The 14,276-nt window shown below is 45.5% G+C and overlaps 1 protein-coding gene across 5 annotated transcripts in view; it reads left to right on the forward strand.

The window, feature by feature from the left end:
• Nucleotides 1-12,729, forward strand: part of ADCK1 (aarF domain containing kinase 1) — a 75,676-nt gene extending 62,947 nt beyond the window's left edge. For 4 of the 5 annotated variants that reach the window (XM_063399083.1, XM_063399081.1, XM_063399085.1 and 1 more), the window contains 4 exons: nucleotides 5,527-5,676; nucleotides 5,895-6,092; nucleotides 9,693-9,886; nucleotides 11,695-12,729. In XM_063399083.1, the coding sequence (XP_063255153.1) occupies nucleotides 5,527-5,676; nucleotides 5,895-6,092; nucleotides 9,693-9,886; nucleotides 11,695-11,866 (714 nt within the window). In that variant the 3' untranslated portion in view covers nucleotides 11,867-12,729. The remainder of the gene's footprint in view (nucleotides 1-5,526; nucleotides 5,677-5,894; nucleotides 6,093-9,692; nucleotides 9,887-11,694) is intronic. The other variant, XM_063399082.1, reaches the window with a different exon arrangement.
• The last annotated feature ends 1,547 nt before the right edge of the window (nucleotides 12,730-14,276 follow it).

Raw genomic sequence — 14,276 nt, forward strand, 5'->3', positions numbered from 1 at the left:
AACCCAATACAGTCTTCAATCCAATTAACCTTCGATTAAGGTTCCAAAATCAATGGTATTATTTTGGCCGGAGGAGGTAATATTGAGCCCTGAGAAATGAGCTGCACAACGACCTTTACTTTTAATGAGATCAATAGAAGTTAGTGTCGCCATCTCTTAAAATAATTGGCAAATATTACAGCCAAATTAAGACCAGAGACTAGTATCTGCTCCTGATCTAAAGAGACAGTCACAGATGGAGGTGGGATGAGAAGGGATGATGCACTATCAGGCCGTTTCATCTAGGACTTATCAGGGGCAGGCAGTGAAATCATCTCTACAGGACCATGGCACAGTATTTTTTTCTGAGCTTTTCTTCTTGATGTCCATTAGAGGCACAGAGCCAGAACCACTCCAGCTTGCTCACAAGTCCAGGAAAGTATTGGTGACTTTCCCCAGATAACCCCGGCTGGTTTGTTATATTGCATTATGTCACGCTACCCAGGAGTGCTTTTTACTGTAGGAGGTTTCTTGCTAACTCTTGGGTATTGGTATTTTTAAAGGTACTACTTGTGATGAACTTTCTAGAGTTTTGTTACTGTCACATTGCTCTGTCAGGAGGTGTGCTGATTTGTTGCAGGGAGAGTTGCATACAGGGGCAAAGGTGACAGGTTCTCTAGGCTTTCAAAACTGATGGCACCAACATATTGTGGCTGTTTACATATACAAGAAGAAATATATTGCTTCTGGTACCTGCACTACAGCTTGGGATCCTCTGAGTTAGGTGACAGAAATGCAGTAGGCATACTTGTTAAAATATTCGGTACACTGGATATGACACCATTAACTAGAAAAAGTAGGGATTAGTAGGGAAATTGCAAAGTCGATAAGAAACTCAAAAGAGGCAATAGTGGAGAGAAGTTACCATAGTGGAGTTCTGTGAGATTTGCTCTTCAAACAGACCTCATTTAACAAACTGGTGATGACCTCAGCACAAACAGAACTATATCAAGGAGACTGTTGATGATTCCAGGCTGGGGGGTCTGACATTGTAGAGGAGGACCAGAGTATCAATAGCACTTGGTGGCCTTGAGGATTGAAGTGGTAGAAAGGGATAAAAAGGAGCAATGTCAAGTGAAAAGTTATGTGCTTGAAAACTAATGAGAAGAGTTTCTTAAATATACCGAGAGTTTGTCAGAGGGAAGTGCCACATTAGAATTAACTTTAGGATATTATCACAGCATGTGTGTCTTTCCTGTGCAGTGCAACTGCAAAGGACAGATGGACTTCTAGGACACACCAGGTAAAGGAGCATCCTGTAGAAAATGGGGCGTATTTCTGCTTCTTATTAGGCTGATTATTATCTGACTGATGGACACATTGGAGTAGTAAATACTGGAGAGGAACAGAACTAGTTAAACTCTAGGATTATGCTAGCTAAGGAAATGATTTAAACCGAACATCCTTAAAGTTAGGCTGGGGTTTAGGGGAAACGTTCTGACCATCTAAAGGGCAAATTTTTCAAACAGCTACCAAAGTCATACTTTCTTTGTTACATATTTCCAGTGAACTTGACCAGTTTATAGAAGGACTGCATGATGCTGTACAGTAACAACCCTTAATGTCTGCATTGCATTCTTATATTCTTCTGTATTTGTTTACAACTCACATAGGATAGTTGGTGACATGTAACATCATTGCCAGACTGAGTATGTGAAAAGCACTTCATGTGCTTAGGTTGGTGAACAGTTACTCCCGAGTCCAGCTGTTATACATGTATCTATCATTCCATTGTTTGACTGTTGTCAGCAATCTCTTTATTCCTCAGGTCTGGCTTTTTTTCAAAATGAAAACATTGGGCTGAAAATGTGTGGTTTGTCTGACACAGTGTCATGGTCATGTCACATAATTTGGCAATGGCAGGTTGGTATTTGCATTGACTGGTAAGGCCACAGGCTCACTTGATGACTGTAGTCATCATGTTCTGCTGCAGCACAGACAGGCAAATTTAACTTCTTTTAGTCAATAAAACACATTCTGGCAATAGGCAGGGACATGCCTCTGGTCAGACCTGGAGCCTGATGTCATCCTGATAAATCAAGCTAAGCTCTGCTTGCTGATCAGCATAGTTTTTGTTTTTATGTGTTATGCCTAAATTATGCCATTCATGATTACACCCGCTTTTGCCTGGTTGTATTTCTTGCATACAGAACTACAGAACTACAGGTGCTTCTGCTCCTTGCTATTGAAACCTCTTAACCAGTAGACTGTTCCCCCTCTTCCATTCCTTAGCCAACTTTGGAATCTTCAGCTCTTTTAATCTTTTTCCCATGTAAGTGCCTCCTGCATCCTGCTCATTTATTTGCTTTCTCTGAATTCCCTTTGTGTAGTCTGCATCTCTTGAGTTAATGAGTTGTCTGGAAGTGAATGCAGAATTCCAAGACTATTATTACAAGATTATTATTGTTTTACAGTGTGCAGCAGAAGAATGCTGAGGGACAGTGGTAATGATAAAGACCTTGTTTTGTTGGATGATAAACAGAGAAAGGACTGATGACCTCTCTGTGTCATAACAAAAAGCCTCTGTGTTAACTGTGGTCTTTGCTTCTGTAAATCATTGCAACCTTTTTTCTAATTTGTGATGCACCTTCACCCTGAGGTCTTACATTGCTTAAATGCATGCTGAATTCCTCCCTTCTCCTGAGCAGAGGTTTTCATAAGTCTGTTTTCTCATTTCACCTAGCCATGTTCTTCCAAAGAGAATTCTGTAGATATTATTTGTCCAGTGGCTTTCTCAGTAAGGGTGGAATAAAGGCCTGAAGTGACAAGGCACAGTACTGAAGAATTAATGTATATAAAGGTTCATATAAAGGTTTTTTTCCTAAACTTTTTCTCAAGAAATGCAAACTCCCTTTGTCTGAATTATAATGATAGGTTGCTACTCACATACTGCACTTTAGGACCTAGAGTGTAAAGCTTCTGATTTCGTTTAGAATTTGACAGTATTGTTGCTTTCTATCTTAATTTATTTGGTATCCTATTTTAGAGGTATGACAACAGACAAAATTATGTGAAAATACTTTAGTGTGTGCCACAGCTCCATGGTAAATTTCTTCCAAAAGTGAAGATTGTTTATATGCTTGCATTATAAATCCCTGTAACATATCTTCTATATGCTAATGAAAGAGTATAGAATACATTCATATGTCTTAAAGAAGTCATAAAGTTTGGTTGAAGATACTGCAGATACTTAAGTTTGCATGTTGGGGAATAGGTAAATATAAGTACAGGAGGGAAGAGAGAGAGGATGGGGATCTTGCAGTGAACATTGTCTTCTACCCATGACCCAGCCTGTGAGTCTGAGCAGAGCTATAATGCCTTTGTTTCATGGGAGGATGGGAAGATGGATCTCAAGCTGCTCTTGTGTGGCATTAGGGCTGCAACAGGCTATGACCATAGACCAGTTTAGTCACCTTTCTGGTGATAGAGACTCAGGAGGGAGGACCTTCTCTGCATCTGGAACTTGCAGCCATATCATAAGATGCTGTTAATGAGGCTGGCATGGATAACCTGGTGAGAGGCGTTTTTGTAGGATCCTAGGATATTTGGGTTTGGAATGGAACCTCAAGAAGGTTTCTATCAAATCTTCTTCTAAGGCAGGATCAGTTATGAGATCAGACCAGCTTACTCAGGGTGTTAGTCAGGTCTGTAAAACCTCTGAGGATGGAGATTGCACAGCCCCTTCAGCCATGACCACTCAATAGGTTTGCATAACTGCCAGCCCTTGTCTGGACTTGTGGTCAATGGGTATGAGGCATCATGTTGGCCCCCAGATTGTCCCCAAGTCCTCATCTTCAATAATGCTGTGCTTTTCCATGCCCTCGAAAGACAAGCAGCTGAGGCAGTGAGGGCTGAGTGTGGTTAGCCCGGTGTGTGCACCGGTGTCAGGGTTGATGCTGTGATCAGTCATAATGTCCGAGTCCATTCCTTCTGGTGTATGGGTCCGTGGGAGGCTTTGTGAATGAGTGACATGATGGGCATAAAACAGACTATTTGGCATGTCCTTGGACTGTCAGCAAGGGCTACTCAGCTCTTATATGAGATCACAGCACCTGGTACTTTGGTCCTATCTAATTTTAGAGCTTGCTGATCAAGGAGACTTGTGACGGTCAGTTCATGGCTATGGTGATCTCTGCTGGTGATTCAGAAGGGAAACATCACTCACCTCAGTCAGTACTTAAAATAACACCTGCATGGCATTAGGGAAGCTGCACTACAGGAGATCACAGGGTTGCATTGTTCTGTCTGTGTGGGTGATTCATCATGAGGTGGGCCAGCCTTCACGTGATTCAGCAGTGGTTCCAGGTCCCACTTGAGGGACAGAGGATTGTTTCACATGATCCTACTGCTTTCCCTGTTGGTGTGCTGCAGGAAGGGTTCTTGTTCTTTCTCCTCATTTGTAGTTACTTGGCCACTATTCATAGTGAATGCTCTTCTCAGAGGTGGCCACATTTCAGAGGTGGGTAAAGCAAGCCCTTTCTTGTCTGTCTGGTTTCCTGCAGGATGAGCTGTCATTACTATCCCTGTTACCTCTTCTACCACCTCTGCTTATGGGGACAGCTGCCAGTTTGCTGCTTACAGAGTGTGTCTGGAGATATACTTAAAATAATTTATAACGACTGTCTTTTAATTGCTTGTTCAGCACTCTGCTGTGTAGCACTGTGCCTCTCTGGGATGGCAGGGAGGGCTGGTGGTGGGATGGCAGGGCAAGGCCGCTGTGTTAGTGCATGGCACGGGATTGACCCCTCGCCCTGGGGATGTTTGCTTTCCCCTAGGAGGTTTTTAACTTTAATAACATCTCTTGGTGATAAAGAGCAGTAGTAAGGAGAGACACAGCAGTGACAGGATGTTTCATACAGCTTTTCTGTGCTTCTTCATCTTCACAGACAATGAAAATCAGATTAACAGGGGTCTGGGAAAAGGACGAAGCAAAGTGGGGGATAGTGTGATGGAGGGAGGGCAGAGGGAACCCATGTTCATTCTGGTGGGCAAACTGACTGGCTGAGTCTCTGTCCACCCCTTTGCCACCGTGTCCTGTTGCCATCCATGGATTGAAACACTTGAGTCTTCCTCCAAGCAGTCTCAGTCACCCCAGCAGCAATTTCTATGCCTCCCCTGTGAATGCATGTCTGCCATTATCTGTTGTCCCACTTTCCTCCTCATTACCAGAAACCCCAGTCCTACCCACAGGTACTATCTCTTTTTTATGCTAGACAAGTGTCTTTAAATAACCTGTGATCCCACAAATATCTTCATGGTGCTCCCTGCATGGATCCTTCCCTGAATGCCCTGGACCACCCTGCTACCTGTAGATGCCAGCAGCCACGCTTTGCCTCCATCAGTGTGAGGATCTGCAGCAGCTCTGAATGGGGATATCAGCACATACACACCCTTGCTTCCTGGGTTGTCACACAGAGGCTGCCTCCCCTCCCCAGCAGGTACCCTACTGTGAGTGGCAGTGTGTGACCATCTCTTGTCTCCTCACAGATCTCTCGCAACTTGGGGAAGCTCTACAGTGAAATGATCTTTGTGAATGGCTTTGTGCACTGTGACCCACACCCAGGCAATGTGCTGGTGAAGAAGTGCCCAGCCTCTGGCAAGGCTCACATTATCCTCCTGGATCATGGGCTCTACCAGGTATGTTGGCATGAGGGGCTTCCAGGGCCCTGGGAGGCTGCGTTTGGGCATCAGGCTGCAGCCTTGCCCCTCTAAGCACATATGAATACATTTTTCCTATTACTTCCATAACTCTCCAATGATATTTTTTGACTCTGAAATGGAGGATAGGGCACAGGTAAGGGGTGCATGACTTTCCCTCTGTCTCCTGTCCTCTGTGGGCTTCTCTCCCTTCCCAGGTGCTGAGCGAGTCATTCCGCATGGACTACTGTCGCCTTTGGCAGGCCCTCATCAAGGCTGATATGAAGAGGGTGCAGAAGTACAGCCGGCGGCTTGGGGCAGGGGATTTGTATCCTCTCTTTGCCTGCATGCTGACTGCCAGATCTTGGGAATCTGTCAACAGGGGCATTGACCAGTCACCAGTCTCTGCCAGAGAGGTAAGTCTTGTGTGTCCTTCCCTAACGTGTGTCCTTTCTTCTCTTCAGTACCTTTTTTCGTTGAAATCACTTGCACCACTGATAGTACAGCATGCTGGGCAACCCCTGGCAGCTCTGTAGCAATTTCTGCATTGATAGCTGAGCTAGAAAAAGCCAGGACTCCTTCTGCAATGTATTTTATAGTAGCTGAATAATTTCCCAGATTCACTTGTCATGGGCTGCTTAAATTTTGTATAATATTTTAATACCTAAGTGTTCACTGTTTCTGGCTGGGGAAACATTTGTAGATTGTCCTTTTCTTAAAAAAATGTTGAACGCAGCTGTGCAGGAAACCATCAAGGAGGCTATGATGAGGTACAGGAGACATAAAGGCTTAGTGGGAAGACATGAGAATGATAATGCATTATCACTATTCATGTAAATGACTATCAGTACTGATACAAACTCCTAAAAACCCCTGGAAATTACCTCCCAATCAAAAACCCTATTAACTTGGAGTCAAGGTTGCTTAACTGCAGATCCTGTCAACTCAATCACTACAAATCTGGGAAACTGCCACTTACATTCTCCACCCTTTCATATCCACACGTGCTGGGTTCCTTCTCACACCTCCTCGCACAACCTGATACACGCAATACCCACCTTAAGAACAGCAAACCAACTGCCAACTGTGCTGTTTCTAGAGAGCATAAAGCAATGTGATTCAGCCAATGGATGAGTGTCTGTAAGTAGAAGTGTGTTGTATTCTATGGTTTGCTTTTATCTGCACACATTTGTAGTAGAGAGGATGAAATTTATTTAAGTAGCATTATAATATTGTCCTATGAAATTCTCTTCTAAAAGTTCCTTCATTTTGATGGATGTGGCAGAATTTGCTGTCCTGGCTTGCCATTATCCATAGCAATGAGTAGGTCATATACCTTGGGTAATGGACCACTCCCAGTTATCTGAGTTAATTTTCTGCACATCAGAAATAATGTAATGACTATCTAATAGATCTGTGCTTCATCTGGTTAGTTCTGGAGTTGGTAGCTCCAGAAAAAAAAATTCAGAGGTGCCAAAGCAAATTGGCGCAGCACTCACTTCAGTACTACCAGGCCAGTGTTGAATCTGAGTTAGTGAACAATGTTTATTCCCAGCTTGCTTGTGAAGGTTATGCCAGAGGTGTAGCTGCAGCTACATGGTACCCTGTGTGTGCTAAGGAACTTTGTCATTGAGTTGAATTGCGTGATGGAACCATCTCTGTCTTTGCCTACATGACACAATTAATGCTGAAACTAGATAATCCTGCAGCAGATAATGGGGAGCTGAGCAGATTTGCTGTGGCATTAGGAAATGAGCTGCTGCTTGCCCTTACTTTAGAGGTGAATTTGAAAGATTTTATCAGCAGCAAGAGCTGAGCGCTGTGTAGGCAGGTACCATCAGCGCAGAACTCCAGAGAGAGTGCCTGAGGATGTATCAACATGACAGTAGCCTGTGAGACAAGGAAGCAACCTTCCTGAAACAAAATCTTATCTGTAGTGCTGTAGTCAGTCTGGGACACTGCATCTCAAGAAAGATTTGATGAAACTGGGGCAAGTCCAGTAGGAATCTACAAGAACTAGTGGCCAAGGAGGTGCAACCATGAGGTAAGTCTGAGCAAGTTAGGTGAAAAAAAAATCTAGAGAAGGCAGGTCAGGAAGAGTTGTAGAAGTGATTTTTGAGTTTTTTAAAGAGTGCTGCAAGCAGGACAAGCAGTCATGAGTTTAGATTCAGCTAAACATGAGAAAAGCCAGATCTAGTGGCAAAGTAGTGAAATGCCAGTGCAGATGTCTGGGGAGGTTTTTATGTTACTGGAGAGTTTTAGATGCAGACTGGGAAAACGCAAGAGGATTGCCATAGGTATATTTGTTCCTGCCTTAAGCCAGGGCCAGGGAGCTGATCACTTAGGGTGGCTGCTAGCCTCATCTCATCTGACTTTATGATGTCTTTTGCTGCATCCTGCAGCAGCCTCAGCAGCTGCAGCCAAGGGGCTTTTCTCAGGTCCTGTGGCATAGCTTATTTCTTCCTCTGCACACAGGCTTTGCCCTTGACAGTAAATGACAGTTGTGATGACAGATCATGTGGTTGTTTTGTGATGTGGACAAGCAGCTGGAGCTAAAAATAAAAAGAAAAGAAGTAGAAAAGAAAATCTATGTCTGGAAAATAATGTAGGTTCTGCAATGATGCTGGCTGGGAAAAGGGTAACAGATTATCAGGGAGGAATTTTCTGCCGATAAGTAATGGAACAAAACAACATTTAGGAGAGCTAAGCATCTTCTTGCTGAAGCCTTGTGTATCTGGTCTGTGATGGAGGCAGGAGGACACAAAGATTTGTTTGTCAGCAGCATGGTGGTGTGTGAGCTGTGTACATCTCTGACCATCATGACCTGCACATTTTGTGCAGGTCTGTACCTCTATAATAAGTTTGAAGTTCACAAAGAGTGAGTGTGAGATCCCACGTCATGTAATAGAGGCCATCCCTCATTCCAGAAAGGAGGCTTTAGAACTGTCATTTCCCATGAAGGAGCCTCCTTCCTGTAAGAAGTTATTTACTGCTGCCCTGCATGTATCCTCCTGGATTTTGTAGATTTCAGGTGTTCCAGGGATGTTCTTTGGACTTCATGTCATGATTCATGTCACGGCCTCTGTAGGACATGGTGTGCATACAGGATCAGTTCCCAGCTACACTGTGCTACATTTACTGGGATTGTGAGGAGACTCTCAGATCTAAAAACAGGAGGAAGAGGCAGGACTGACTGTCTTGCATGCTCTTGTGGCTGTATTTGGAGAGGAGCTCATCTTAAGTGACTCAGACTGTACCCCTAAGTTATCACTGTGTTCTTACAGTAGGCAATGTGTTTGTTGGAATCTGGAGAACCAGAGAAAATGAAAGATTGCCTTGGACTTACACTCTTTCCTTAATTATTTGCTAATGGCTGCTGTCATACTGGATGTAGATCTAGATCTGACACATGACAATTTGATGATTTTTGATCTTTTGGGTTAACATGATGCTTAAGTGCATAACTCTTTCTCACCTCTGCTCAATTGTGTTGAGGACTGAAGACTAAACTAGGCCTTGGAAATGGCTTCATCAGTATAGCATAGAGCCATCAGTTGCATGGGGCAGCAAAGAGCAAGCAGCCTGGTTGTCTTTGCAGGATCCCTCCACCCTCCAGAGCAATTCTACTACCTGTAACTCTGCCAGTTTTGGGGCTGGTGAGGTGAGAAGTCTCCAAGAGCAGTAATGAGATCTGGTTGCTGCAGGCTGCCTCGGACCAGGAACCAAGATAGCAGTGAGTGGCTGTTCTCCTGAGAGGCTAATAATCCTTCCAGTGAGGGGATAGGTCCTTATCTCATCGAGGGGCAGATGGATATGGCAGGATTGATCTGTGCTGTGAGTGCTGTGCCCAGTGTCTGCAGGAAAGCAGGACAGAGCTCTGCAGCTTCTGGCCTAGTGTCATGGTCTGTTAAAATACTGTCTCTTCCAGGCAAATCTCAGCTGCATCTGGACCTGGATTTCCCATGTACTCTCACCTTCTCTCTCCTTTCTCCCTGACATGACCTGGCTGGCCACAGGATATGGAGATCCGGTCCAACGCTGCTGCTTACTTGCCCCAGATCACCCAGCTCCTCAACAACGTTCCCCGCCAGATGCTGCTTCTGCTGAAGACCAATGACTTGTTAAGGGGGATTGAGTCAGCCCTGCACACACGGGCCAGTGCCAGCTCCTTCCTCAACATGTCTCGCTGCTGCATCAGAGCTGTTTCCACGTGAGTCTCTTATCCGGGCGTCAGAGGCCAGACAGGGAACAGCAGGAGTTGACTGTCCCTGTAGTCTGGGACATGAGGGAGATCCCAGGTACAGCAGGCCCATCAGGGTCCAGTCCCACTGCAGCTGAGCAAGGCAAGCAGGACAGACCCTGAGATGGTGGTCAGATCCAATCAAAAGTCCACATGATAAGGCAGCATCCTGGTGATGGAGCAGGTCTAAGGACAAACCAGAAAGTCAGTCTGTAGATTATGTCCAGTGGTTGTCAAGCAGGTCATGGTGACAAGACAAGGCTGAGGTCAAGCAAAGAGGTCAATATGTGAGTTGTGGTCCTGGCCATGGGGCTTCACAGCAGGGCATGAGCTGGGGACCATTGCTCTTTCCCCGTGTAGCTCAGGCAGGAACTGAAGGTGCAGGTCTGAGATGAGCTGAGGTTCATGGGCCTATGAGCAGAGGGTTCGGATGGTTCCAGGCCCATCAGGGCCATTAAGGCTTATTAGGGCCCCACTTAGGGGGCCTGACAAAGCTCTGACTTAACCTCTTGACCTGTTACTGTTAGCTGTGGATCTCTTCCCCTCATTGTGGTCCTACCCCTGCTCAGTTATATGTCACAGCCTCTGTCTGTGCTGTTCTTACATCCATCAGCCTCTCAAGAGGACAAACCTGTCACCCTGGGGCTGGGGACAGGGATAGAGTTGGAGGCCTTAGGTGTCATTGTATGACACAAAAAAAAAGATAAGAGACTCCAAATATTTCAGAAGGCAAAGAGCATAAAAAGCTTTATTGTCTAATTCTTATTAATTTTTATAAGGTGTTCTGATACAGAGTTAATATGAATGAATGAATGGTTGGTGAATAGGAACGACACCTCTCTAATCCCATTGGTTAAACTAGAGAAACAACTAAAATGGTTTTCTTTGGGAACTAGAAAGGCAAAACACCACCTGGAGAAAGATCGTTTTGAGAAAGGATAGTTGTTTGCCAAGATTGTTTTGAGAAGAAGCTTTCTTGAGAAATTTTCCCTTGGGAAAGAAGCAGCTGCTAGCAGGCTAAAATCTCTCAGAAGCAGAAATATCAGGCCCACACCTAGGTTAAGGGTTTAGGATTTGTCTGCCCGGAGGAGGGGAAGGGGATTCTTGCCCATTGCAGGCATTACCACTGGGCAGTATTTGTGAATAGCATAGATCTGAAATTTCACTGTAGCCTGATTGAGAGGATTGGGCTGACTGAAGATCAGGCTGATGTTTAAAAGCCAGGAACAGGAGTTGTGCAAGTGATTTCCTTCTGTGATTTTTATGAATCAATGCACTTCTGCCTTAGATTCCTCCTCCTTGTAGATGATGTAACAGTTTTTTCTTGGGCTGATGAGGGACCTATGAATCCCAGTTAGCCACTGCCAAAGAAAGCTGGAGAAATACTTTCCCTGGAATCTGTGTGTCAGGATTGCTGGAGTCTTACAAGTGTGCTACCAGAAAAAGCAATAAGAGTGTGCACCTGTTCCTGTGAGCTGAGGTGAAGCTGGGCATAGAAAGAGAGGAGTGCCATAACCCAGGATTACTACACACAGTGGGAAGAGAACTGAGTTCTCAAGGGAGAAGGCTCTCTCTTCTGCCAGATTCTTTCTAAGAAAGGCAGTCCCCAGCTCCTCAGAAGCACTGCTTAGAGAAAATCCCTGCTCCCTGTGGCTTCTCCAGATGGTGGATAGTGCCCACCCCTGGGGAGAGTCAGTTGTGCGGAAGATGTAGGACAGGCCTCCTTCCTCCTGGGCTGTTTCCTGCTGGGTCTAATGCAGCTGTTTCTCTCATTCTAGGTACCAGAGGAGCAAGAGTCACTCACTTTACAGAAGGGCCCAGATCTCACTCACAGAAGTCCTAAGCCTGTGGCAGATCAACTTATATGAACTCTTTCTGTGGCTGAAGGGGTCCCAGCTGGGGAACTGGGTCATTGCTCTCCTGAGACGGATGCACCATTTCACATACTGACACGAACTGGTGGGAGAGGCCTGGGTGCTCCCTCCCTCCCTTCTGCTCTCCATGGCATATTTGCCTTTCTGACTATTTCTGTCTATTTTTGGATCTTACTCCACATTACACACTGCACTGTCCTTTTCCTTTACAGAATTAGCTTCCACTGTGGCACAGAGAGGTTGAGTTGGTACCAGAGCACTACTGTTTTGAGGTTTAGGAAAATTAGGTGCATGATACCTTGTGCCAGGAAAGACAGGAAAGGATACCTTCTTGCCTCATTTGTGAAGGTTAAGTTCCACTCAGATTCTAGTGGGATTGTGCTCGAAGCAAATGCTTCTTTGACTCTTTCTAAAACAATCCTAAAAGAATTTAAGAGAATCCCAGCCCTACCCAGAATGCCCCAAAACATTTCTCAGACCCTCAGAGAGAGGTGGTAAGTCCCATTAAAATGCAGTAGGGTTTATAATAGTTTGTGCAATCTCCTTAGTCTGATTTCTGTTTAGGTGTGCAAAAGGTTTCTCGGAGGAGTGAGACCTTGTGGAGAGCTGTCACTAGAGTTTTCTCTTCCAGCACCAGGGAAAGAGGACTCAAATGGTGAGAGTGGTGGACTGGGAGTCTGACTTTCTAAGGTTCATCTCCAGTCCTGTCAGCAAGTGCCTCTGTTTTAGGACTTCTCCTGGCCTGTTTCCTTGCAGGTGAAATGAGGGAAGGGGACAATCATCTTGCCTCTCTTCTGAAATTTAAGGAAGAATTGAGAACAGGGAAGGCAGTAGGAATGACGACTCAGGGCTCTGAAACTGCTGGTAATGTATGTGTACTGTACAATACTTCCACACAACCAAATAAATGTGTTGTACTGAAGGCCTTTGGGGGAGGGATGCTTGTCTGTGCACTAGTTATGTTTGGGCCTCTAACCTAAATCCTGTTTCCATTTCTCCACAAGGGAGTAATGCCAGGCAGTGCCGGCAATTCCTTGTAAGCAAAATGTCCACATGGTCTTTTCTCTATCCAAGAGGTTTGTACCACATCTGAGTCCTCTGGTACTGCATCAGATGTGTGTTGGGGTGGAATGGAGGAGGAGGCATTTTTCTCCTGGGAGGACACCTCACACCCTTTTGCCCAGATCCATGCTGAGCCTGCCTCCTCCCTGCCTGTGGGAGTGCACTGCAGCACATCTGTGAGATGTCACCATCCCCATGCCACAGTGAGCATTTCACCTCGTCACTGCCTGTGACATTTTACTGCTCCAGCCTCAGACAAAAACCTGCCATTTGCTCAGTGGTGCAAGGTCTGATGGCTTTGACTCCGCAGTTGTGGGATAGCTACCAGAGAGTCCCACCTAGAGGTCTGCTTTATGGGAGACATATTTGAGATACTGGGAGACATCACTGCTGCTTGTAAGAATTCCTTTAGCCAGGAAGGGTGAATGAAGGTGACTTCTCACATCATCTCAGCTTTTCTCAAACTGCCTTGGTGAAAGGGGACATGAAGGACAGGATGGGGATGTCCATCTACTGTTAGAAAACTTGCTAAGCTGAGGGTTACCCGGGCACCAAACTGTCCCTGAGAGCAAACTGTAAGGCCATTCACTCTCCCAGTTTCCAACATTTCCCAACTTGGCACAGGTGTGAGACCCCACCTTGAAGTGAATTCATTTGCTTGAGAAGGGGAGCAAGGGACAGAGTGTGGGTAAGTGTGTGTGTGAGTCCCTGACAAATCAATCATCTTGCTGGCTGTGTGGGAAAGGGAAGGAATGTCATCCAGACAAGGTACCTGGCTGCTGGTGGGCTTGGGCATGATGGGTTAAGGACTGCAGATGTGCAGACAGTGGCTGTGTACATTCACAAGCACGTTGGCAGAACTGGCTGGCTAGGGACTGTCAAGAAGTGGTGTGTGATTGGCAGAGTTCTGGACACGGTATTACTGAATGGGGGTTTTAGGGCTCTTTGTGTAGTCAATCACCTGATCCTGGCATTAGCTCTCTCAGCCCTTCCTACTTTGGGGACAGCAGCAGGAGTGATGTGCCCTCTGATCATTCCTAGGGGGAAAAAAGAAACCCTGGTAAGACTGAATGTCCTTGCAGAGCTTGTCTTCAACCCATGCAATGACAGGTTAGAGATTCCCTTGACTTCTGCATTGTGTGATGGCATCTGGGAACAGAGTGGTGGTAATTGGATCAGACTCCTGAGTCAACAAAGAATCACTGTGGCCTTGGAATACTGGTGCTGCAGCCTGTACATGACTAATCTTTGCCCATGTGAGCATTCTGGCTGAATCAGTGCCTTGCTCAGGCACTTACAGCTGGTAGGCTGTCCAGCATGGGTGGACCTGACTTGTTCTCATCACAAGTAGAGCTCCTCTCAGAAAGCTGGCCTGGTGTGCCTTGTTAAAGTGCCAGAGACCCTCTAGTAATGGCCACCAACTG

This window comes from Prinia subflava, chromosome 5, assembly GCF_021018805.1.
Source record: "Prinia subflava isolate CZ2003 ecotype Zambia chromosome 5, Cam_Psub_1.2, whole genome shotgun sequence".
Taxonomy (NCBI): Eukaryota; Metazoa; Chordata; class Aves; order Passeriformes; family Cisticolidae; genus Prinia; species Prinia subflava.